Source organism: Cricetulus griseus, chromosome 2 (assembly GCF_003668045.3).
Source record: "Cricetulus griseus strain 17A/GY chromosome 2, alternate assembly CriGri-PICRH-1.0, whole genome shotgun sequence".
Lineage (NCBI taxonomy): Eukaryota > Metazoa > Chordata > Mammalia > Rodentia > Cricetidae > Cricetulus > Cricetulus griseus.
In genome coordinates, this window is record NC_048595.1 from 128477330 (window position 1) to 128504917 (window position 27588).

Below are 27588 nucleotides of genomic sequence, written 5' to 3' on the forward strand. Positions count from 1 at the left end.
GCACCACATTTTCTCTATCCAGTCTTCAGTTGAGGGGTATCTAGGATTCTTCCAGTTTCTGGCTATTACAAACAGTGCTGCTATGAACAGAGTTGAACAGATGTCCTTGTTGTGTGAATGTGATTCTTTTGGGTTTATGTCTAAGAGTGGAATTGCTGGATCTTGTGATAGACTGATTCCCATTTTTCTGAGGAGTTGCCATACTGATTTCCAAAGTGGACACAGTCAGCAAGACAAAATGGCAGCCCACAGACTGGGAAAAGATATTAACCAACCCCACATCTGACAGGGGGCTGATTTCCAAAATATACAAAGAACTCAAGAAGCTAGTCTCCAAAACACCAAACAATCCAATTAAAAGTGGGGTACAGAACTAAATAGACAATTCTCATCTTCCTACAGACCAAAAGGAAAGCACTCACCAGAAACCAAACTTGCCTGCACCTTAACTCTATCATTCTAACCTCAAAAGCAGTGAGAGATGTGTTTCTGTTGGAGCCATAACCATCTGGCATTTTGTAGTAGCAACCCAAACAGACTGACAGATATGGGGCTGAACCAAGAAATTCTGCTGTAACAAATACCTAAAGATATGGAAGCAACTTTGGGAATTGAAAAATCCATAGAGGCCAGAGTTTTGAGATGGATGCTAGAAAAAGCCTGGATTGCTGTAGGTACAGTAAGAGCAATTACAATCATGGCTAGAAGGCAAAAGGAAAGCTATAGACAAAGCCTTCATTCTGAAGAATAAATAATCTCCAACCAAGTGTGGGTATGAATGTAGCCATGAAAAAAAAAAAAAACAGGCTGAGAAAAAGAGTACAATATTACTTGAAATTAGAAGAGGTGATCCTTGTTAAACAGTGTCAGAGAACTTGGCTCCAGTGTTTAAAACCGGAAAGTGGCAAATTTGAGTTATTTGGCTGCAATTTCTTTTTTTGTTTATAGGTATATGTGTGTGTATAGTGTGCATGCATGTGTGTATGCGTGGACACTTGGGGGTGGGTGAATGTTGGAACCCAAGGTCAGAGTCAGGAATCTTCCTTGATCACTCCACCTTAATTCTTTGAGGCAGGGTCTCTCAGTTAAAACCATCACTGAGCGACAAGGCTCCACTCTTTAGTCAGCTTGCTTCTGGGATCCCTGTCTCAGCCTCCCCAGCCAGGAATTGCAGGCTGGTTGCCATCACCACTCCGCATGTATGTGGGTAGAATGTGAGTGAATTCACCAAATCTCACCCATAGCTGAGGATATTCCTAAGCAAAGCCTCAAAGAAGTGGCCTCTTCCTTCTGATTGTTTATAATAAAATGTGAAAGGTAAGAATTGAAAACAATGTACATGAATTTGAAAATTTGGAGAATTCTTAGCTTATCCATGTAGCATAAAAAGGGAAGCTTTCTTTTCTGAAAAGTGTACTTAGATGAGAAGGCTTAACTAGGAGGTATGTGTAGCTGTTACTGTCAGGAATAGGTTTCCCAAACACAGCCTACATGGAATCCTGCAGATTTGACGCAGAAAGCAAAGGGGATGACTGTTGATAGTCTTGCTGTCCCAGAAACTGAAAAAAAAAAAAAAAAACCTGCTTGCTTGGAAATCCCCAGATGAATCTGGCATCGGGAGGCAGCAAGAAAGCCTGCAAATTTGCCTTGGTAACAGGGACAGAAATTTCCCTTGGCGTTTCCCTACCCTGGTAGAGACAGAAGCTTCTGGACCTGATGTTAACTTTGAGTAATTTTTGATAGTTCTGTCTTTTCCCCCACTCCTACCTACACCAGCTGAAAGAGCCAAAAAACCAAACCAACTCCATGACAGACTCCATGACAGTTCCTGCCTGGAAGTTAACAAGCAGTTCTTGAAAAGACCACAACAATTGGAGCAACCAATTGGTAAGGGCCCCGAAGCCTTATGCAAGCTTGAGAGAGCTAAAGATAGCTTCTCCCACCCTTCTGCTGGAAAGTCCCTAACCACTAAGCCACCAACCAGTCCTATAGCAACCCATAAACTTTGTGTTTAAACCCACCAATCAGCCCCAAGATAAACTTCCCCTCCTGAAATTCTCCTAATCTTGCTAAAAAAAAAGAGCCTGTGGGCTTTTCTGGGGGTTGTCATTTGCTCATTTACTGAATGGTTGACCCCTTGCATACATAGAAAAAGAACACTTGTTGACTGCATATGTGACAGGTGGTCTTTTTGTGGCACTTCTCGTGACACCCCAATGCAGCATTTCCAATGTGTCCCTAGCTGGTACTATGTTTGCCTTATTTACATACTGACATTTAGCCATTCAGGGTGTCCCCAAGGACTTGAAGCTTCTGCCCTGGTCTGGGAGCTTGGCCTAGACAGACCCCTAGACCCCACTAACAGCTGCAGAAAAAGGGACTCCTTCCTGCCCCAGGCAACAAAAAATCCTCACTGAAGAAGGGAAGTCATGCTGCAGAAGTTAATTTGTCCCCACTGCTGCTTCTAGCCTCTAAGAGTCACCACTTCTGAGACCTAGAGCTCTAGTTTTCCTGTTAATGACCTACAGACTTGCTGTGCAAGGGACCACTTTAAGTCTGAGTGGTTCCATGCCCTCAGTGATTTTGAGCTGTAACACTTCTTAGAGCTATAGTGGCTCTTGGCTAGCAAACTGCTGCTACCACAAGTACAAACTTGTTACATTTAAGTCCCAAGTGGCAATCAATTTTAAGGTGTTTCATTCTGTTTAAAAGTTGTTGATCTTAAGCTGACAATAAAGCAATCCCCTATTTGTACTCCTTGATGTTTGCCAATCCATTCTTGGAGGAAGTGGATCAAACACCTGATGGAGACATCAAAAGACCCCCACAGACTGTTGTATTACGAGATTAATCAGCCACCTCATCAGAAGTAGAAACGGAGTCACACTAACAATCAGACTGCCAGTGTGAACTCAAAGAGACAGAGATGGTTCAATGGGAGCTATGTGAGACTTCTCATGTTTTGATAGTTTGCAGAGCCAGGGGATTTGGGAGCAACACTGCAGATTTGGAGGCAAGACTTCCACTCTAGAGGGTCCAGAATGTGGAGAATCAACAGACTGAATAGGTCAATTTTCAAGATTATGATTCAATGGACCTGGGGTGGGAAAATGGTCTTGTAGGTAAAGGTTCTTTCTGCCAAGCAAAACAACATAAATTCAGCCCCTGGGATCCACATGGAGGAAGAAAGAACGAACTCCTAAGAGTCTCCAGGAGTCTTTATATCTCTCTCTGTCTCTCTCATGGGCGTGCACACACACACACACATACACATACACACACACACACACACACATACACACACACACACACACACACACACACACACACACACACAAACAGATAAATTAATACTTAAAAACAACTTAATGAATCTGAATTAGTGATCTTGGCATGCTGAATTTTTTCTTGGTTGGTGCCTATTATTCCCTTCTTTCATTTATGTTCTTTGAATGGGAGCCTCCTTCCTCTGCTTGTCCTTTACTGTATTTGGGGAGTGTATAGTTTGCATTTTGCATAGGTTTGTGGCTAGAGAGAAATTTTGTGTAGGAACAAATCACACCTCTAATTCTGAGCCACATATGTTTAAGATAATATTTAGATGTCAGACTTTAGAATTAGTGCTAGACAGAGGTAAGACCTCTGGGGCTATGGAATTTTAATGAAAACATTTTCAAATTTAAGGGGACACAAATACAGGAGATGTCAAAAGAAAAAAGCTATGGATGAACTCTAGTTGGATATAATGTCTATAAGAGCATTATAAATAAGTAAAGTTAAACTCTTAAACTCAATGTCATGAGTGTGGGTCCTTATAAGAATCCATGTTAAGGGCTTTTTCTTTCTACTCTCCCCACATAGTGAGAGAGCAGAGCCTACAAGAGAAGAAACCCTTACCAGAAACCATATTAGCTACCTTCATCTTGGATGAAGTCTGTCTGTCTAGTATTTGTCACAGTGACTTCTTAGGCATTCCCATTTATATTGTCATCCATCTAGGATACTGTCCAACCTCATGATGTACATTCAATCGACTTTAATGCTCTTGGCACATTATCATCCACCTGACAATAGAAATGTTTTAGACACATTCTATTTATTTATTTATTTTCTGAAGTCCCTGGTTAGAATGCAAGCACTGGGAGGGCAGGGATGTTTTGTTCAGTTTCTGTTTTATTCTCTATCGTGTCTCCAATTCATAAGGAAAAAATGCTTTAATTTTTTGTTTCTGAACAGTCACCATTAAAGTTTAACTCAGCCGCAGAACTCAGCAAAGACAAAAGCACATAGCAAAGAACACTAGCAGAAAACAAAAAACATAGATATCAATTAAAATTAGAACAAAAGGAATATAAGCCTGGCAAAAGAATGTTATGCAATTTCAGTACTAGCAAAAATAAATAAATAAATAAACAAAGGAAGAAACAACAGAAAAAAAATACATGCCCCATTCAGTAGTGTATAAATCAAGAAATTTACAGACCCAGGCTGAAATTTTGTAAGAACAAATTGCTAGGAATCAGGAACACTTCCAAGAATTTTCAACACATACTATTCTGTGGTCAGAGCAAGAAAGCAATATGTACTATTTGCTTTGTAGGGGAGTAAATACTCTGAAATAATGGACACAAAACCACAAAAACTGTACTTATCATATTTCAATTTATTTCCATGTAAATTGGCTGTTACATGCTGAGTTAGTAAAAATAATTATAAAAAACAATAATTAAGTGCATGAAAAAATATAAAAATAAGTGCAGCCTATTAGAATACATGATTTTTAACTACAAGTCTTTGGATTGAGAAAGCACCACTTAACTCCCTATTTGAATCTATCTGGCAACAAACTCACTGTCAAAAAGTGTATTTGATACTGAATCAGATCAACCTACAGAACACACAATTGACATTTCAGAGGTGTATGTATGTTCAGCAACATACCAACATATTTCAAGAAGCATCAAATGTCAAGCATTACTCATATGGGATATTAACACATTAATGTTTTCATTAAAAAAGAAAGATCTCTTTCCTCATTACATTGCATGGCACATCTGTCAAATAAATTATTGCAAAGTAGTTTAAGCTAAACTTTATAACACTGAAATTACATAATTGAGGGCAAATAACCTTTAAAATGAAAGACAAATGGCAAAATTTAAGGGCATTTAATTTGCATAAATGTAAAGTTAAAAGTCTTTTCCTAGTTACATATTTCATATCTTCCATATTAGGTTCTCAACACCTGTATAGGCCAGTTTTGTTTTTTAATGCTATTTTCCTAGATGGCCTTATAAGAATAGGCCAACATGCTGATAGAAACATTGCAACACTGGAGCAGTCTTGTAGCTTCTATGTTCTCTGCTGCTTCTCTGAAATAGCACTTGGATGTCTAAAACTTATATGTAGTTCTTGGACTCTTACAAATTAATTCAAGAGGCTTTCTTTTGGTAAACACATATCGTGGTCTCGGAATAAACTATAGGACAATGGACTTAACACAGTGTATGATTTGTCTTACGTGTCTTTGAATATGGCATTAACATTTGACAATGGAGTTAATGGTGTTAACTTTCTGTGCATTAAAATTACACTATAAATACTTAAATGCACTCTCAGACAATATTGTGTCAGCACTGACAAAACAGAACAAATCATCAATTGATTAGCTATAATGATTTTAATGTCAGCCATGGCCCATAGACTACCACAAATTTAAAATGCCTACAAGCCATGAGCTCAATTATAGGCCAAACTTTCATAGCAAACTATCAATTTATATGTACCATAATACTTTTCTTTCATGATTATATAGCAGGGACCAATGGATTGAGGGTAGAGAATATCACCACCATGCACATTTAGAATAATGCAAATGGATGATGCAGAATAAAACTCCTTTTAATAAGGAAGCTATTTGCAATTCTCCTTTGACCTCCTCATGGAATTATATATGACAAACAGTAGTCACCTTACTTGTGACTAACCAAATTAGCAATGAGGAGACTATGGCTTTGTGAACCAATACGGTTCTTTTTAGTTTGTTTCAGTAAAAATTAAAATGACTATGAAAATTGGGAACACTATTTTTGGCATTTTAATTTTATTATTTCATCTTACCAAAGTCAGAGGTGCTAAAAATGGATGGTCATATGAATGTTTACCACACAATTGCTGTGGAATATTTCAACATGTCAGTTGGACAGGAGTTACAATTTGCTCTTACAGATGCCCTTGAGAACCACCACTAGATGGCCAGGCTTTAATTTCTATTTTTAACTTGCTTTTCAAACCCCCTTTGCAGTACCTTGCTTTTCTTAAAGTATTAGTCTCTACAATAGTTTAAATGTCATTAAGAATAAAGAATAACCGTAATCTTTGGCTTCTGATATAAGTTAATTTGTTAGAAAATTGTGAGATTGCATACTTGTATATAATTTAAAAATAAAATATACAAGCATGAAAAATAATGTTTACACTTCTATCTGGCCCTTAGTGTTGTCAGTTATCCTGCTGTTTTGGTAAAGTTACAGATAATCACATCTAAGTTCACCTATAACAAAGAAAATGGAAATATACCAGGGAGATTTATCTGCCATCTGTCTGTCTGTGATCTATCTATCTTAGTATTACCTATTACATTTTATTGACTTGTCTCTCAAATAGAAAATTCACAATTTCTAAGGTTTATCTTGTACCAAAATAGCATAAAACTATTCTACTCATGACATTTTCATCTAAAAGATCCTATCTGAAAAATATTAGATGCTGAATTCTCATATTCTCCAATTGCAATAAAAATAAGGCTGAAAGCAGGACATCTTAAGGTGGCAATGTAGAGCTGAGAGCTATCTGATTGGATGTCCAAATGGTTTTCAGTATTCACAACTAAGCAAGCAGACAAATGGCAAGAACTCAGTTTTACTAAAACACCAGTTCTCTTCCACATTCAAAAGCATAGTTGAATACATGAATATTGTCAAAGAGATGGATATTGACATCAATCTCTTCTAGTTTGTCTTTTTTCCCAATTACTTTATTTCCATGGATTTCATTACTCACTGTACATATATGTTATCTTACAAATGTTTAAGTAACTTTGGGGTAAAACCTATAGGAAAATAGCAAATTCACTAACTTTTTTTATGTGTTAGTTAGATCATCTTAATTTTTTACAAATGGCTTATAAATAGTCCAAACCACTTATGATCAAAGTGTTCCTTAATTTGTTAGCTTACAACAAAATAGAAATAAAACCATATAAAATACTCTCATAAAAGGAAATAAGTGTCTTTACTACTTAGTAAACTAAAGCTACGTGCATACTGATCCCTATATAAAATAACTAAATGAATCTGTTTATTAAGAAAAATTAGAAAAATAAGAGGTCAGCAAGCCTTGGCCAGTGGCTATGTGGCTGCTAACCCATATCATTCTTATTGAAATAGAGGTCATATGCAGCATCCATACACCAAAATTTGTGCAAAATGCCAATATCTGGCCTCTTCAGGACATTTGCTGAAGATGAGATGTACACTTCATCACACGGGCCTCAGACTTCACTGTGATCACTGACTTTGCTCAAATTCTAAAAGAGAATAAGAAGAAATAACTACACATTACTCACAGTATCTCCTAATCAGTACTATAGTAAAAGAATGGCAGTAACAGAAGCCAGCCACAAGTCATGGTATGAAAATGAACATTCTCAGAGGTGTGAGAGTACAGCAATGTAGGAGGAAGCTCCAAATCCAAGGTCTAATGGCTGACTGTAACAAGTTAAATGGTGTAACTTGCTTTGGGCTTGGTTTTCCTAGCTCTAAAAACTGGCTAAATGAGAGTATATACCTTGTATGGAGTGGCAAATTTACTTAATTGATATGAATAAGGCCTTTAGAATATTCTATAACACAGTAGATATCCAATACATGTTAATAATGATGGCATTATTTGGAACCTACATATTGTTCTGACTGAAGATGACAGGCTCACAGTGGGAAGCACTAATGCTGTCCTAGGGAAGAGGAAGGCAAAATGATTCAAGTTACAGGAAAATTGCAGGAAACCACAGCTCTGGGAATCACTGTAAAACTAAACCAAAAGGCCCAATATTGTACAGTTATGTGTGTACTTCATGTGACCACCAGACTCTTTATATGATGACAACATATAATGAACACAGTGACAAGAGTATCTGGACATAAACATATATTTAAAATCTACATTTAGTATTTCTGCATCAAATTTAAGGCAGTGGATCTCAGAAAGTCGTCAAAGCAAAGAATCTGAACTTGATAGGTGATCATCAAACTCTCTAAGTCATGACAACATTAGAAGATACAAATTATTTAGCAGATGTTCATAACATGCCCACCAAGTGGAATAGAATCACCCCTTTACTTACAGTAAATGTTTCAAATGCAAAGGGAAGGGATATTACAGATTTTTATATCAGTAGAAGGGAAACTGCTGTAATACTTCCATAGCCCTTGATTCTGTATGCTAGTTTTTCTTACAATGCCTGATTGCTAACTAACCAACTCACCTTACTTGACTGGATGGTACTTATTGCAGCAGGTACTGAGTCAAAAAAAATTGGCTTCTCAGTGTCTAGGTCTCCACAGTACGTCATTGCTTTTATCAAGGATGCTGCAAGAAAGCATAGGAGACACATAAAGACACATGGAGCCCCAGAGAGGCCTCACTTGATGATAGTGGATGACACACTCTTACCTGTGCAGTTGGCTAAGAACACATCGACACCCCTGCTCTTGCAATCTAGGTAAAGCTGAAAGAAGTAAAAGAGCACACTCTCGGTTAGTTCAGAAACTTAGTTTTCAGTGGGAAAATAGGATAATTCCTAGGGAAAGAAGTGATAAAAACAATGTTTCTGAAGTCAAACCACAAGAGGGAGGCATTGTTACAGTTAAGACATGCCAGCAAGCTCTAAAAGATTCATACAGTGAGATATTATTCTACAGAGACTAAATTTAGCTGCTCATATTACCATTTCTTCAGAAAAATAATGAAAAGTTTTTTCTTCCCTCTAAGAATAAGATTGCTCTCAACATCTTTTATTGAAAGTCAAGGACCCAATCTGTGGAAGTGATGAAGGCTGCTGGCCTGCTAACTCTAATACTTTGCAATGCTTTAGGAATATTTCATTGACTCAGTAAATCCCAGCTATTAAACAGCATTATAACCTGAGCCAATTTTTCCAGTTTTAAAAGTCCATCATGGTGAGATTCTAACTAATGCTTGGATGCACTGGGACCTTGACCCTTACCTCTTAGACAACTCAACCAGAAATGAACGATTGATCTTAAATTCAGCAAAAGCAAATAAGACCATAAATTTTACCTAAGATGCATGTAAAGGTTCATTTACAGTTGGATGGAACTGGTTATGTGATGGAGATGCATCTTATATACAAGACACAGACAGCTACATTTACAGTACAATCTAGAATGTATTGGAACCATGCACATTATAGATACATAATTTCTCTCATCCTTCTCCATCAGTAAGCCATTTTTTCAAAATGAGAATTGTAGATTGATCAGAGTTGTACCATTTTGAGTATAAATGAAAAACACAAATTATGAAACATGGTCTCTGGCTTTGACATTGAATGAGTGTCTCTGCTTCTGTAAGTTAATATGAGTACTTCAAGGTGACCTCTCACTGTTTGACTTTCTCTAAAGCCCAATGGAGCACAAACACTTTGCGATTATGGGTGACTTGTTGATGTTGATAAATACAATCTCCAATTCACCAACCTCCACCCCCACACCTGTCCCCAGTGAAAGACTAAATAGAAGTCACCCAGTTCCTTTCAATCCACAACTCCAGGATCAATGCTTTTCATATTGAATTAATTAAATCTAGAGGGTTGCTACAATTCAGAGAAGCTGGCATGGTGGAGGGGCACTGATGCTCTCAGCTCTAGACTCTGTCCCAAAGTAGCTGGAATTAAAAAATAATCTTGCCTGCAAATATATTATTTTCACTTTAAGAAATGGTTTTAAAACTTTATGTGTGTGTGCATATATATATTAGCTACTGTTGTGTGTGTATGTATAATATATGCTACTACTGTGTGTGTGTTTGTGTAATCCATGAGCACACGGCAGCACATGATGCATTTTTTTAAAAAAATGGAGTCAGTTCATTCTTTTCATGTTTATGTAGGTTCTGGGGATCAACTCAACATGCCAGGCTTACTTAGAAAACACCTTTACCCACCGAGGCATCTCACCAGTGCAAGAAACGACTTTTTAAAATGAGACAAGCAATACTAAGTGTTGCCATTACTGAGTGCTTATTAACTATGCTGGCCATGCCAATACTTAATGAGTATTTCCTGTGTCATATGTTATCTCTGAGCTTACAATGTGACAAAGTAGAGATCTATACTTCTAGTATATAGAAAAGCAAACAAATGGGGCCCAGGGAAATGGCTCAGTAGGTACAGAACTTCTCACAGATGCATAAGGACCTGGGTTTGAACTTTCAGAACACACAGAAAAGCTGGATGCAGTAGGTAGGACAGTCCCACTGCTACTGGGGTGAGATGGGAGGCAAAGACAGAAAAAGTAACTCACGCATCAGCTACCCAGCACATGACGAAGAGATGCTGTTTCAAACAAGGTTGAAAAAAGGACTGAAACCTGAGGCTGTCCTTTGACATACACATATGTCATTCATATGTCCACACTCACACATATGACCACACACATGTAGGGAGGTAGAAGGAATAGAAATAGACTTTATCTCCAAGCACAGAACTAGCATTTGGCTGATACGTGAATCCAGAGGATTCTGTCCTTAAAGGCTTTCTGTCCTTAAAGCCTACATTCTTAACACACATTATAATGTAGCCATGATACAATAAAAAATAGTAATATGGATGAAAAAATGAAAACAGGTACAAAACTTCTAGTTTTGTATACACAATGAAAAATACCTTGTCAAGTGCAAGTATAATTTTCCTGCCAATTTAAAAAGAAATTTTGTCACTTGTCTTAATTCAACATATAGAATTTTTAATTCATTGCCATGATTAAGGGAAAACAAAGCAAATCCCTTCATTCATTAGCAGGCCCAATGCCTGGATTGCTTGATTCATTTTTACTGTCAGCCTTCAACCCTAAGCTCAAGGGCAGTGGATCTCTTGTCTTCTTCACCAACTCTAAGGAGTTTTTTCAAACATCTGGAGAGGGTAACTAATCATTTCAGACACAAATTTAAATAAACTTCAATAATAGCAGCAAATCCACACGCAGGCCTATCCCAGTGGAGGATACTGGCTCTTTCCCAGCACCGTCCCTGGCCACCTGCAGCAGTCTCCTATGACTGTTTAAAGCCTGGCCTCAGAAATTGAATTTTAGGTGCACTTAGGAACTTCAGCACATTTTCCTGGACTCATCTCAAATAATACAGAAAAAAGAAAAACACCAGCCATAAAGGCCATCCAGTGAAGAGAGGCTAGGTACCGAAACCCTGATTTGCACCATGTATTTGCTTTCTAAATACTTCTAATTCTCAAAACAAAATCATCTCCCCATTTCCACAAAGGAATTGACTGAGATTTTAACCAATTGGATGATTCTCTAGCACATAGCTGGAGTTTGACAGATCGAGCAGGATAGCCAGAATTTCCAGATAAGCAGTTTCCCTCAAAACACTGGCACTGGCATCCTACTGGACAAGAGATTCTCAATTTGACCTTTCATTGTCTGGAATGTGAAAGGTGGGAAATTTCAAAGTAAAATATAAATGCAGAGATACAAAATATATAGGATCTCAGTCAAAATTCACAATGTAAAACTGTACCACACTGATTAATCTGAACTCAATCGATCAATTTTTCTGTTCATTTATTTATATATTTATTCAGGAGATTGAACCCAAGGCTTCTATTACTAGTCACCACTCTGTCACTGAACTAGAGCCCCAGAGCTAACACAACAACAACAACAAAAACAAAAACCAAGGATCAGGTAGAGAGAGAAAAAAGAGGGTATCTCTGTGTGGTTCAAGCTTCCATTACCAAGCATTTCTCAGCCGTAGTATGAGTAGAGGGAGTAGACAGAGCAGTTTCACTGAGTGGAGCAGGCAGAAGTAGAGTTCAGGGAGGATTAGCTGGGAGATAGAGCCAGTATCCTGAGGGGGATTTTCTCTCCATTCTAGAAACATTGAAAACTCACTTCCTGGCAGATATGACTCCCCCTACCACTCAAATCTCAGTCTCCTCACTCCTCCAACTTGGAACCCCTACTCTATATAGTCTACAATCCAGATGGGTCTTCTGAAACAAACCTACTATAGTATAAGGCACACTGTTCTATGTGTTTAGGGGTTTAGATTCTGTAGCTGAGACTCCTGCTACTGAAAAGGAGGGAAGAAATCAGACCTGACCCAGGCTGTGTAGATACCTCAACAAGTGTAGAGACTCCTGTGTAGTCGAAAAAGGTCAAGCCATTGCAATCCAGGACCAAAGAACACTTATCACAGGGGCAGCGTTGGGAAGCTTCCTCTGTAGGAGACACAGAAACTCTAGTTAGAATTTGCAGGTTTTTGCTGCCAACTTGGTTGAACAGTTGCAAAGCAACAGTGGCCTCATGGCTAATGGTAATTCTGAACATTTTCATTCTTATAAATTTCAGTTCATTACCCATTATTTCTGAGCTCTGTTTCTTGCTTGTTGTTAATGTTGTTTTTAATGTTGTTTTTATTAGACTGATGGGAGAAATTTAAATGAGTCTGAAAGGATATCTAGCAAGTTAGCTCTAGGCATAGTGCAGACATTCTGAATGGTACACTATCAAATCAGCTGCTTCTTTTGAGAGTAGGTCCAGAGTAAGAGCCCTGTTTGTGATGTCTGAAGATCATGCATGTCAGTTTATTTGTTAAAGCAAAGGTCAAAAGCTTGGGAATATTCCATAGTTTTAGAGGTGATCTGTGCTAATATTAATTTTCAGTTAATTCACAGTAAATCTGCATGAACAGGGTCCCAAGTTCAACCCAGCCCTATAAAAACCAACCGCAACCAACTAAACAGTGTGATCCTGTTATGTAGAAATGAAAACAGGTGACCAGAAAATATGAAGCATACTGAAAATTGTTACATGAGAATCATCATCAGGAAAACACTACAAAGTGCCTCCTGGTATATTTGAAAAGTCTTGTCCACATAAAGGATTTGTTTCTAACTTACAGTTTCAGGTCATTTTAACTAACTGACTAAACTAACTACAGGGAACATAATATGTCTGAGAAATCTTCAAATATGCAGTGGATGATAACAAGTATGAGCCAGAGTCTATTCTTTTCTTCAAGGAGCTAATAATTTGGACAGAACTGACATAGACACTGTCTAAGATTAAGTTTAAAAAAGTAAGAAACAATGGGAACTTATAAAATGGGGGAAATCTCTTTGATGTGATCAAGGAATGCTTCCTTCACTTTCAGCCTTGACAGAAATGCCTGTGTGGCCACAGGAGGCATTCAAACACATGAGTGCCCATGGTCCCCTACTCCTCCAGCTCCTGTGTCTACTGTATACCTGGCACTGCAGTCCTGCCTTCTGTTTCCCTGTTCTCCCAGAAAAAGAATGCAAAGCATTCTTGGAGTCTTCCACTGTCCTTCCATTGCCCAAGACATTCATCAGCACCTCAAACAAGGTAGAAAGCGGCTATAACTTAGGTCCTCCCAAATAGGAGTCTTTTGTCATTCACCATAAGTGAAACCACAAGACATCGCTCCATAGCACAGGGATTCTTGTTTATTCCCTCCCATAAATTGTGCCCCTGGTTTGGAGATGGGAAAGAATTGGAATGCAGGGACAATTAAAATGTTCATTCTAGGTAAAGAAGATACGTTCTACTTTACAGTGGAATGCTGATTTGGTCATAAATACATTTTTATACAATGTAGAAACATTTTATACTCTCAAAACAATTAAGTCTCGGGTAATTAAAAACAAATCTGTGTGTGGCACACATATGGGATATATATATATGTACATATATAAATATGTATGTATAATATATACATATATAAAGACTAGATCTTTCTTATTAAGTTAGATACTAGACATTTAGTAAGACTAGTTATGTTCATAGTATACACTAGGATTCTGTATTTGAGACTTTCCTATGAAAATCATTTTAAACATATTGGTTTTAGAAAATAAAACATTATGTGTCTTGTTTACAGTAGCAGTGTGTTAGAACAACTCATACCACTTGGGTATGTGTCTTCCCAGTCCCACTCTTGCTGATCAGACACAGTAGAATATTTACATTACACACATAGGCAAGTGCTATGACTCTAAGCATATTCCCTGCTCCAAAAAGTGTTAAAAAAATTACCAGGACAACCACTAACTACTTAAAGATCAGTGCTTTCATTACCCAATAGCCTTGATTAAGTGAATGATTAAGTGACTAATCCATGCAAATATTTGGGGTTAGGGCTTAAAATGGCAATGATGACAAAATTGGTGTGAAAATTGGAGTGAGGTCTTGTGGTTTCTCTAATGATGCAAGACAAAAGACACTTTATCCTTGTGCTCAGTATTGTTCTGATCAAATGACATTAAAAAACATGTATTTCAAATTAAGTGACACTGTATAATTTTGCTAAAAAAAGTCTTCAAAAAATTCAATATTTAACTATAAAATAGAAAACTACTGAATTTTAAGTTTTCTGTTATCTCAATGTCTTCTTTTCTTATTCTCTTTTTCTTTGCTTTTTTGAGATTATAATACAATTGCATTTTTTCCTTCTTCCATTTTCTTCCTACAAACATCTTCCTCTGGGAAGATGTTGTTTCCATGGTGCAGCAGCACACCAGGTTCTCAACATTGTCACTTAATTTGAAATATATGTTTTTATGTAAGTTATTTCAAAGAAATCAACCAATAGCACACCTTTTGAACAAAAATAAAATCCTAATGGTGACACTTCTGATTCACGAGCTGAAAACTTAAATACAATGGACATTTCTGAAATCTTTCAAAATTAATAAATCATTTCATTTGCCCATATCTCCTTGGCCTTGTCGTTGCAATAAATTAAAGATATACCCTTGTTTTCCATCTTCTAAGAAAATCAAGTAACACAATAGGAATTGCATCATCTGAGATAAGAGTGAAGAGAATGCACGCTAATAGCTATAAGCAACTGAGGTAAGCTTGGAGCATTGCAAAGGAGAGACTAATCTATCTCCTCAGGGCAGGTGGTAAATGATGGACTTCATCATCAACAACAACAAAAGAAAAAAGAAAAAAAACAGAGAAGACATTAACCATCAGGTGTGTGGGGGCAATTAAACCCAGGCAATTAAAGACAGCTCTTTCCTGTGGAATATTTAATTAAAAAATGTCATAGTTGCATAATTTAGGAGTGTTTTCCATTTATTTCAAAAGATTCTGATACTCAGTGAGTCACTCGTAATTTTTAAAAGTATCTTCTATTGGCATCAATTAACTATTGAGAAACAGAATTCTCTAATTTCTAAGGGATTAAGAGAACAAGAGATATTTAGAACAAACAATACTCTCTTTGGAAAAAGGTGTGATTATTACTGAACATTTCATTCACAGGTCTGTTCTCTCATTAATCCCAGCAGACAATTAATACAGATGCAGTGTGAATTTAAGCACCCTGTTAGGAGATGTAAATGCAGTGGTGAACAGAGTGATGATGGTGCCTGTCTTCAATACACTGGCAGTCAAATGGAGAATAGTCAGTCCAGCTTATAACTTATGAAAGCTGGAGTAGATGCACAGAAAGTGCAAAGGAAGAACCAGAAACAACTGACAATGTCCCCCACACACACACACACAAACACCTCCAAAGTCTACCTCCTCATCCTCAGGATCTGTGAATATGCCACCTTACAGGGCAACAAGAACTTTGCAGATTTGACTGAATTCTCCATGTTAGCATGGGGAGGTTATCCTAGACCATCCAAGTGTAAGGAAATTCAGAGTCAGAGATGATGAAGAAGGGATCAGAGTGACCTGAAGATGCCTCTACTGACTTGAAAATTAATGGCAGCATGAACCAAGGAATGCAGATGGACCAAGTTGGAAAGGGGCAGGGGGTTTTCCCATTGAACCTCCAAAAGAAGTATATCCCAGCCATAACTGCAATGCTACGCTCATGAGACTCACTCTGAAACTTGTCACTGCACTGTAATGTAATAAATGAGTGCTGCTTTAAGCCACTGAGCTTAGGATAATTACTATAACAGTGCTGGAGGTTTATATACCTGAGTTTTTTATTTGGAGGTTAAGAGTAGGGGAAGGGTGTAAGGAAGGTGGAAGTTTGTTTCAACTTTGGGCTCCATGACAGCAGAAGCCACCTCTACTTTCTTAATCACTGAATATGCAGTACCACTTACCATCCCTAAGTTAAGTAATCTTAAAAGAATACATGAAATATTGAGCTGAATCCTGGAACCCAGTTGCAGAGAGGGAGGAGTGATGAGCAAAGGGGTCAAGACCAGGCTGGAGAAACCCACAGCAACAGCTGACCTGGGCTTGCTCATGGACCCCAGACTGATAGCTGGGAAACCAGCATAGGACGGTTCCAGACCCTCTGAACATGGGTGTCAGTTTGGAGGTCTAGTTAATCTATGGGACCACTTGTTGTGGATTTAGTATTTAGTACATGAACGGACTTTGGGAGCCCGCTCCACAAAGAGGGATACTCTCTCAGCCTAGACACACTGGGGAGGGTCTAAGCCCTATGCCAAATGATATGACAGACTTTGAAGATCCTCCATAGAAGGCTTCACCCTCCTTAGGGAGCAGAAAGGGAATGGAATAGGGGGTGGGGTGAGCAGGGAAGGAGGGGAGGGAGAGGGAACTGGGATTGACATGTAAATGAAACTTGTTTCTAATTTAAATAAAAAAGGAAAAAAGAGAAATATTTGCCAGTGACAACATGGAAACTGCATGAATGTAAAGAAGCCAGAGTTATATGAGGGAACCTGGAGGTTTCCTTAAGGGGAACAGATGGTAGAAGACCACACACACACACACACACACACACACACACACACACAGGCAAGTTCACCATGGCAAAAGATTCTACTGGACTCCTGTAAGCAATATCATCAGATGCCCTAAACATACTTCTGGAAGATCTCTTCACAAGTTAACAATTATAGTTTTCATTCAGAAAAAAATGCTATGGCTTCCATCTTCTCATCTATGTAAACAGTTTTACAAGTTTGTTTAATCTATTGTTTGTCAACTCTACATCTGAAAAGGTTGTTAGAGAAAGGGGGTTTTTGACTCTTTTCTCGTTTACCCAGTGCTTTTCTTACTCTATGTCTCCCCTTGATTGAGTCTCTTTGGGTCCTATTCTTTATCGCTTAACCCAGCTGAATATCTCCTAGGTGACTGAACATCACATTTAACTTACCAGTAAATTAAATACAGCTTCCCTTATAGACACACCTGGATTCTGTTGTTCCCTGTTTGAAAGTTTTCAGCTTAGTGTCATCATTTGTCTCGAAACAGGAAAAAAAAAAAAAAAGCTATCTGAGAGGCATGTTGATTCACTTTGAAAGAAATTAAGAATGGGGGCATCACAGGGGTGATACCCTAAGGTAGTGAGCCCAAGAAGACGTTTAGTGATGGAATTGGGAACAAGACCACAGGAAGTCTTGGAAAGGTGGGGGCAGAGTGGTGTGACTGAATGAGGGGGCAGGGAGGATGAGGAAGGCAGGAGGAAAAACAAGCTACTGATGACTAAGGATAAATTGGAGTGCCCAAAGAAGTAAAAAAATGAAGATGGTGAGTGAATAGAGTAGTTTTCTCTCAGTACCATATATTTTAATATGCATTTCCTTATAATTTACCTCTTTCTCCATTTCCGACTATGATTTCCTCTTAAGATAATATATAAATACAAGAAGTATTTACTAATTTCCAAATACAATGAGATTCTGTGGTTATTTTCTTGTTCTAAACTTACTTCCATTAAAACTTACAGTTTAGGAGCTGAAGAGATGTAAGGTGTCTTAGTAGTTAAGAGCCTATACCATTCCTAAGACAGGGCCTGAGCCTGGTTCCTAGAAGTCTAGAAGTCCACATCTAGGGAGTCAATGTTATCCTCTGGCCCATTGCAGGCACCTGTATTCATGTGCACATGCCCCACCATCAACCTTCCCTACACATACACATAATTAAAAATAAAATGAGTAAATCTTTTCAAAATGATTTACATATAAATTTCATATGGGCCCATAAATCTGCATGCATAATTTCCATTATCTGAAACATGCTGAAACTTGTATTACAGTTCCAGTTTATGGACACAGAGAAAAAGCCAGAGTCAGACCTCTTATCATGCTTATGAATCATGCTCACATTCACTGCAACAGATTTTTTAAATTTTCTTCCTTTTGTTCTTTTTTCTTTCTCACCAACTAATGATATTGAAATCATATAATGTACAATTCCATACCAACCTGTTGGGAATTTAGTCCTCTGGTTAGAAATGATTTGAATTTTATTAATTCTGTCTTTTATCACCTAGCTGTTGTGGGTACTGCTCTGTGGTGTCACTCATACTGCAGGGTCATACATCAGTACGGTCCTGCTCAGACTGCACAGTTGTGCATGGCTGCCTCCTATGTCTCTCAGTTTCTGTATATTGAAAGAAAGTCAACTCAACTCCTGCTCTTACGGGAGGATAAATTTCTAGAGAATAAACATTGACCTGGACAATTTATCAAGGACACATCATTAAAACATTGTTGCTGTTGCCTAACATTTATCCTAGGAAAGCATGATCCTGTAATTGATTTACTTGTGTGAAGTAGAAATCTAAAATGTATGTGAGATTAAAAGGTTGATCTATATTAAGACTATATAGAGATGTTCAATTTATGGAGAAAGAAATGAGACAGATGGAGGCAAGAAGAGGGGAAGGGAAAGAAGCGGGAGGTAAAAAGAGATGGAAGAAAGGGAAGGAGACGGAAGTGTGAGGAAAGAGGCCGAGGGATGGAAAGGAGGACAAGGGAAAATAAGAGGGAATAGGAAGGGAGAATGAGGAGGGGAAAGTAAAGGGGGGAAAGGAGGAGATTCTAGCTGAAGAACAAGATGCCTACAGGGAGCGGGAGGCCAACAGAGAGGGAAAGGAGAAGGGGATTTTTATTGTCTGTATGAATTCACGTCAAGGCATTAAGACTACCTTTTCCTGAAAACGAACTCACCATTGCAGTTGCCATTCGACAGGGGACTGAGCAAGGTGTTCTGTTCACACTGAAATAAAAATAAATGAAAAGAATAAAAATGTTGTGAAGCAATAGAGCTATGCATTCCTTTCTTATCTGAATGAGCTAATTGTAAGTGGCAACAATTATCTCATTCAGATGTATATTTCTCTAGGCTTGTTTCTGATGCTGTGTTCCGTGAGGTAGGAAATGAAGAAACAATTATGGGCTGGAAGGAAGTATACGTAAGTTCAGTAAGTAGTTTGCTCACTGAGTCAGATGTCAGAACATTTTTTGAAAGACTAAATTTGCTTTGATCTGAGGTCAGAAATCCTTTCACACACATTAGCCCCATGAAAATGCCTGAGAAGCACTTATTGTTCTGTATCATAGTTCAGCTTCTCCAACAGTGATGCCTCGGCGATTGCTCTCTCTCTCTCTCTCTCTCTCTCTCTCTCTCTCTCTCTCTCTCTCTCTCTCTCCTTTTTAAAAAAAGTAATAACATATTAGCAAACACCTTCCGAGATCTTTATAACAAAAAAGCATAATACTAAGTATCAACACATTTCCATTTAATTCTCTTCATTACCCACTGAATTAGATATCATCACTCTTCCCCCCTTTATTATTATTTTTTAAAATTAGTAATGAGCTTGCTTCACATGTCTATCTCCGCTCACTCTCCCTCTCCTCCTCCCCTACCCCCAGAAAGCCCCCCAAGCTCCTCATTCCCCCTCTGCTCCCCAGGGAGGGTGAGGCCCTCCATGGGAGAATCTCCAAAGTCTGTCATATTATCCCAGGCAGGGTCTAGGCCATAAATTTACAAATGAATGGTACTCCTAACCGAAGGAAGGAGACAAAAAGCATTGTTGGGAATATAGGTTCTCTTCAGAAGGCCCTGGGTTACACTGCATAGCAGGGGTTTAGGTGAAAGATAATAAATTAGGCAAATGTCTTATGGGTTAATCAGATTATTTAAAAACATGTCTCTTTTTTTCTTAATACTACTTTGTATGGTGACTGTGGGCTTGCTCCAGTCCACAAAAGCTATTACAACTGTGCACTGCCATACAGTATTATGGTTCTGTGTAAGAAACAGGCCTACTATAAACATGAGCAACTAGATAAAGGAGCAGTTCCCAAGCTAAAGACACTAGCCATAATCCTCAATATTCCCTTGAAAGTGAACCCTAAAAGCACAAAGGCAGGACACATATCATGCATTTACAATCTTTAGTGTCCCAAAGGCTCTCTTGTGTAAAGGGTCATTTATACACGGATGCCATCATCTTGCAAGTGTTAATAATTACAGAGAAAAGAACATCGTGCCTTCATTTTCAACTGTGACTATGAAAATCATGTGTCTGGTCATGTATGTGAGGTGGGGGTTAAAGGTCATTGGCAAATCAGGATGAGAACTATGGACAAAAGCATGAAGCTGTGGACAAATGGACACCCTTCTGTGCAGCTCTTGAGAGCAGAAAAAAAGAGGCCTTAGACCTCCCATGTACTTGAGTGACTAAGAGATACATACTCAAGCATGAAGAAAAGATATCTGGAGAGTTAAAGAATGCCTCAGGAGAAAGACAGTCAACCAAACCGATGGTTTGGTTGGGCAGTCCAAGCACTAGTCTGAGTAGTTTTACATATTTACCTCTTTGAATCATCTTCTGAAATGATCATAATCATTTTCTGAGAAACGGGTCTATAAACACATCTGTGCCCCATTGCTGTTTATCATGAGGACCCTGAAACACAAGCTCATCTAAATTCCCACAGCTGGTGGGTGACAAACACAGGCAGCTTGGTTCTGGAGCTCAAGCTGTGGACATTTTGAAGGACTTGGGACTTGAGGATCTGAGGGAAAACTACACATTCACACTGACTCACTCTGGTGCACATTTGACTCAAGATCTGTTCACTGAGATTTCTTACAGAAACAAAGAAAGCTGAGTGGTAGTGGGGTGACAGCACACATCTATCATCCAAGCACTCAGGAGAATGGGACAGAAAGGTCATGGACTATATAGGGAGACTGTCTCAATTTTCAGAAAATAAAGGAAAGGGAAGGGAAGAAGAGAGGGACAATTTCATAATAATGTTATAATAGTGATCACAATAATTTATGCTCCTTTCAAGTTCTTTACCATACTCCATATTCTCAAGAACTATATCATCACATGTTTACCTTAGGACCATGATGAACAAATTTAAAAATATTTAATATCCTCCTATTCTTAGGCTATACAGTAATGAATAGGCAAACACACAGTATTAAGTTCTTTTTTTCTGAGAAACGGGTCTATAAACACATCTGTGCCCCATTGCTGTTTACCTGAGGACGTTTTCAGTGGTCTGTAGTATGACACACATCATTAACCTGGTATCCCTACCTTGCTGACATCATCAAGTGGGTGACTGCTGTCATTTTCCTTTAGGATTATTTTCATTAGATCAGTATTCAACTTCTTTGCATTCAGGAAAACAAGCGGGTTGTTTATTGAGATGATTTTTACCTGTTGCAAGGTTTCCTTTTAAAGGGGGGGAAAAAAGATTCAGAACTCCGAATCAAGTGAGAAAAAATCAAAACAAAAACCAAAAATTAATTATACCTCATTAGACCAAATCTTGTGGTCAACACATCATTTAATTGTGGATGCAATCTCTCTCTCTCTCCTTTCTCCTCTCTCTCTCTCTCTCTCTCTCTCTCTCTCTCTCTCTCTCTCTCTCTCTCTCTTTGTTTTTTGTATTTAATTTTCTTTTTACATCCTGAATGCAGTTTCTCCTCCCTTCTGTCCTCCAAGTGGCCCCACAACCCACCCATCCACTCTTCCTCCTCTGTTTCTCCTCAGTAAAGTGCAGGCCTCCCGTGGGTATTAACTAGCCATGATATATCAAGCATGGATGCAAACCCTGAGCTAACATTTTTGTTATTGAAATTTACTTGTAAGTCTTAATGGAATACCACATATATCAAGGAAATACAGACTTCTGTATTGAGAAACATGAGTAACAAAACAAGTTCACAGTTTTTCAGTAAGTTTAAGGCAATAGCCTAGACTGCCCATCCTCCCACAAAGTCCCCCTTTCATTCCCCCTACAAATTAAAATTAACTGACTGTTGTTTTCACAATGGTGTGGATCAAACCAGAGCCTCTCATATGCTAGGCAAGCTCTTTGCTACTGAGTCCACCAGCATTTTAATACAACTGAAACTGTCTCAAAGTGTCCACAATCATCCCTTTACAAAACACTGATATAAGCTCCCCTCTAGCTAAAGTATGATCTTGCAAATAATCGGCAGTCCTAATTGGAAGAAAGCCATAAAAGACGGTATCTGGAACAAAGGTTTCCTAGGCCAGTCCTGGATTACACATGCTGCCAGATTGTAGACAAATGATGAAAAAAGGCTCTGACACAAAATATTCCTACTTTGCCATTCTGCTCAGGCAGTATTGACAGGACTTGGTGCTGTTCAAACAAAATCCCCTTTTCTGTGACTTTAGGACAGGTATCTGATTGAGAAGATGGCTAGTCCTGTGCAATGATCGCTCCTTACCAACCAAGCAAGGCTTAACTCCTTCAGGCTTTAGTATTCCCATAGAGGAAGACATGCAGAGAATAGCCATGCATGCAGGCAGAAGAAATAAAGATTTAGGTACATAAATGTGGGTAATTCAGTAGCTCACTGTTCAACTGTTCTTTTAAAATAAAAGTTTAAAGTATATATTTCAGGGTTTATAAAACTGAAAACACCTTAACTCTAGAAAGTGAGGGAAATGTAACAAATAATACAAGAAATCAAAAAGAGTAAGCTGCCAATGTAACTTTTAATCCAGAGGCAACCACTGAGAAACTGAAAACAAACCATTAATGTTTAGGTTTGCCATATGTAGTCATCAGATTTGATTGTTCCAGGAGTTTTAAGATGAAAAAACCAAATATTTGTTAACAAATAAAGATTCGACTGTTACACAGAGAAACCCTGTTTCAAAACTCTAAACTAAATAAATACATAGAGATTTAAGTTGCTGCAACTAAGAAATACTCAACAGAACTGAGATCATTGAATGAGAAAAGATATCCCAAGTTAGAATGGGCAATTTGTATGAACAAGGGGTAAAAAAAAAAAAAAAGTGTGTGGAAGGGGAAGCACCATTTTAAGTAAGGTAAAATTTTCATTCAATAGTTTGTATGAATATCACGTTCAGCCTCATTCATATCTCTTTTATGGAAAATATTAGGAAATTAGTGGGATGTAACATTTTAATGAGATTGGGATTTTTATGAGCAGAAGTTATTACTTATATGCGTTACAGAAGAAACAACCCAGATTTGAGAACATGAGAAATTTCTAGCATTTGTAATCTGTTCTAAAAATCACTCATTCACCATGAGTTATACTTGGCCAAAAAAGGCAAGGATTATGCAGTTTGCTCACCAGTGATTTTTAGAATGAAAACTCGTCAACTTAAAATCATATTCTATCTCAAAGATGAAGACATCAGTGGGGGATGATGGGACTATGGGTAAAATTCCCATAGGAAAAATACAACACAAAAGAAAGGCTGACACGGTTGAAAACCTCCAAGGCTGGAAATTAAACAGCCCTCTGTGAAGCAAATCTCTTATTAAAAGAACAAACCATTCTCCTAGGGGTCACAGAAAGACTCCTGACCTTACTTCCTGTTTTCAGGCTACCTGGAAAGACCTTGACGTTGGTCCTTTCGGTAGGAGGCCAGTTCTCTGTATTCTGAGGGGAATCAAGGTAACAAAGCAAGTGAATGTGAAAATAAAGGAGAAAATGTTAACCAAACATTTATCAAACAGGTTCAAAGTAAGGCCAACTTTTAAAAATTGCCAAAAATGTTTCAAGTGAACACTTACACAGTTATTATTTCCCCCACCCCCACCCCCTTTAAACTTTTCTGGTTATTTTTTGAAACAAGAAACTAGAACTGCCCATTCCTGACTAGTGGGTGCCATACTTGGTACACAGGCAAAGACCCTTGGCTAAACTCAGTGGGCCACAACACAAAACAGAAAGATGAGAATGTGGGAAAGGGGAGTAAAGCAAGGGATGGGTTCGTGAAGTTAAGAGAGAGATAGAGGATGAGATAAAGGCAATCCTGTATGAAATTGTCAAAGAACAACTTTACCTTTTACAAGATAATAGAACTCAAATACTCATGTGGCACCCTTACACATGAGCAATGCCAGCTAGTTAATGTAAATTGCCTTTTTATGAAAGTTCTCCACTGTGCATAATTCCACACCTATTGGCATTCTAGACAGAACCTCAGACTTAATAATTCAGTATCATTGTATTTTCAAATAACACTTTAAAACTTCTTTGAGAATTTCATACATGCATAAATATGATCATATTCACCATGCCAAGAGTGACTAGGTAATTACAACAGCAGTGCTCAAATGGCTTTCCTTTTCTTTTTTTTTTTTTCTATGCCCTAATTTTCTTCATCACTTAAGGAAGAAAAATCTATCAGTTTGGCTTATTTTATACAGTTTAGTAATGGAAAAGAAGTTTTTACATGCTGAAGGTAATCTCTGCACAAGTCAACTGTGAACTCAAATTCTATGGGCCATGATGTGATTTAATTAAAAACCTAAATTCAAAGAGATTTTTCTTTTTCTCTACTGATGAATGCATGTCCACTGCCATGTGTGGTACTAACATGTATATCCAATATGTATAGAGAATGGTTGTCAACTAGCATAATTTATCTAACCTTAGGACCCTTCAGAGCTGGCTTCTCCACAAATGTTAATACTTACACAAAGAGACAAGGAAATTAGACTTACATCATTCATTTCTGTCTTCACCTTAAATTCCAGTTCTTTCATGTTTGTTATGCTTAAAGTCTTTGCCCTAAATTCAAGGCAGATGAAAATTACGAGTCATTTCCTGATCATTATATTAACAGAGAAGAATCAAAAGCAGCAGGTTGTTTTATCTTAAAATAGAACATTATGTGGATTATACTCTATGGCTATTTGTCTAGAAAATATTCGTAAATCTATATTTTGTGAGGACATTCTGTAGTAGAAAATAACAACAGAGGTATCTAACTAGAAATTAATAAATAGGATTTATTTCATTTAATTCTCCAGAATCCAACTGCTCCATGCTGTAAGAATTACACTGATAAAAAAATTATAAAATGAAAAAGGCAAAAGACTATATGGTGTCTGATAAAATCTTGTTAGAAGAGTGGAAGGAGGCCATTTCACATAGAGGGATACTCCCTCAGCCTAGACACACAGGGAAGGTCCTAGGCCCTATCCCAAAGGATATGATAGACTCTGAAGACCCCTTATGGAAGGCCTTGCCCTCCCTGGGGAGCAGAAATGGGATGGGATAGGTAGGGTGTTAGTGAGGGGCAGGGGAGGAGGGAAGGGAGAGGGAACTAGGATTGACATGTAAAACAATCTTGTTTCTAATTTAAATTTAAAAAATGGAGAAAAAAAAGTCAAGTTAATAATCTGTATTTCAGGTTCTAGACAGGTGAAAATATATTTTATATTATATTTTTTTACTTTTTAAAGTTATAGGCTCAGATTATTTCATAGATAATCCCAGAGGACCCATGAGAATGAAGTATGACAATTAGCGCATGAAGTCTGGGGATGCAAGAAAGGAATTGTTCAAAATAGTTAATGAGTTGACTATGTTCAGTTAAAACCCAAAGCAAAATAAAGCATTCAGCATCAGATGACATGGCTTCTCAAAAGTAAAAATAGTCATTTAATTTACCAAATGATGACTACTGGCACATGATTATGTCTTACTGAATAATATATCCTTTATTTTGTTTTTAAAATGCTATGATAAAGCATATGATCATCAGATTTATTGATTTAAATAGATGTTATGAAATCTGTTATAGCTTGGATTTTAAATGGCCCTCAAATGCCCATGTGTTTTAGGCCTAGTTGCCAGTTTATACTGCTAGTTTGGAAGACAATAGAGCCTTTTAGAATTGAGGGATAATAGAAAGGAACTAGGTCACTGGAAGTGTGCCCTTAAAGGTAATATTAGCCCATAATACCTTTGTCTCTTGTCTTTTGGGCACTTAGGAACAAGCAGACTTATTCTACTATGCACTTATATGAATGCACTGAGCCACTGAAGGCCCAAGGCAACCTCCAAAATCATAGGCAGAAATAAAGTTGTCCTTTAAGTTGGTTTATTTCAGGATCTGTTTTGATATTGATGGTTCTTTTTATTATGGGCAATATTAGTATATATCATAAGTAAGTAAAATATTTTGCTATTTCTTTTTGTTTGCCCACTAAAAGAAAGAGAATATGGAATGACAGAACAATATATATTTTGTGTAAAAATAAAAGCAACTATAACATATTTTGTTTTGCTATAGAGTAAAAAGAAACAGAGTATTTAAATAAAGCCTTACCTTGGGAAACGTCCTATCACGATGGCTATGGTGCAGACAACACCGAACAACAATCCCACATTGGCAGCAAAGCATATTGTAAATATGTAAGTACTGATCCATATGCCCTAAAGAGACATAGAAAAAAGAAGAGGTGACTACTCTTTCTTATTTTTCTCAGAACTGCAAATCCCTCACAAATGTATTCAACAGCACTCCACTGAACAAATCTCTAAAAGTTTGCTTGCTTATTTATTCTCTCTCCCTCCCCCACATGTGTGTGTGTGTGTGTGTGTGTGTGTGTGTGTGTGTGTGTGTGTGTGTGTGTATGTATGTGTATGTGTGTAAATGGGGGGTGCAAAGGTAAGCGGACCATGATGTGAGTTGACTATGGAAGGCCAGATGAAAGCTTACTAGAGTTGGAACTCTCCATGTAGGTTTCAGGAATTAAACTCAGTTCAGCAGGTTTAGCAGTAAGTACCTTTACCTACTAAGCCATCTCAACATCACAAGAACATATTATTTAACGTGAATAGAAATGCAGAAATACAGAACCATCCCATGTCTCCATCATACTCTCAGCAGTAGAAGAGGAAAGGCACTTTGTTTAACCTGTAGGATTGCCAACTCTTAGTTCAAGCCCCAAATACTATTTATCAGGTCTGTAACTAGTTGGTTGATCATATGTGCACAGATATACATTGTAATTTCCTACTATTCTTATTAAGTATAATGGTATTGCAAGCAATGATTTGCAGGGCTTTTTTGTCATTCTCAACACTATTCTATTTTCTATGATTACTGTACAAAAAATCTGATATAGTTTGTTACTATATATGAGGTTTTCAAAGTCTAGTTTTAAACTAACATTGTCAATGATTTTAGACCAACTACTAGAAAGATCATTATTTATAAAGGGCCACTTCCTACAAA

General features: G+C 37.7%; 1 protein-coding gene across 1 annotated transcript in view; it reads right to left on the reverse strand.

Moving 5' to 3' along the window:
- Nucleotides 1-4688: 4688 nt before the first annotated feature.
- The window catches only part of Slc26a7 (solute carrier family 26 member 7), a 114675-nt gene continuing 91775 nt past the window's right edge, over nucleotides 4689-27588 (reverse strand). The window contains exons 11-18 of the mRNA XM_035439968.1: nucleotides 26677-26783; nucleotides 25064-25130; nucleotides 21634-21771; nucleotides 19241-19289; nucleotides 12438-12538; nucleotides 8734-8788; nucleotides 8546-8649; nucleotides 4689-7588 (exon numbers count right to left, since the gene is read on the reverse strand). Coding sequence (XP_035295859.1) covers nucleotides 7553-7588; nucleotides 8546-8649; nucleotides 8734-8788; nucleotides 12438-12538; nucleotides 19241-19289; nucleotides 21634-21771; nucleotides 25064-25130; nucleotides 26677-26783 — 657 coding nt within the window. The 3' untranslated portion in view covers nucleotides 4689-7552. The remainder of the gene's footprint in view (nucleotides 7589-8545; nucleotides 8650-8733; nucleotides 8789-12437; nucleotides 12539-19240; nucleotides 19290-21633; nucleotides 21772-25063; nucleotides 25131-26676; nucleotides 26784-27588) is intronic.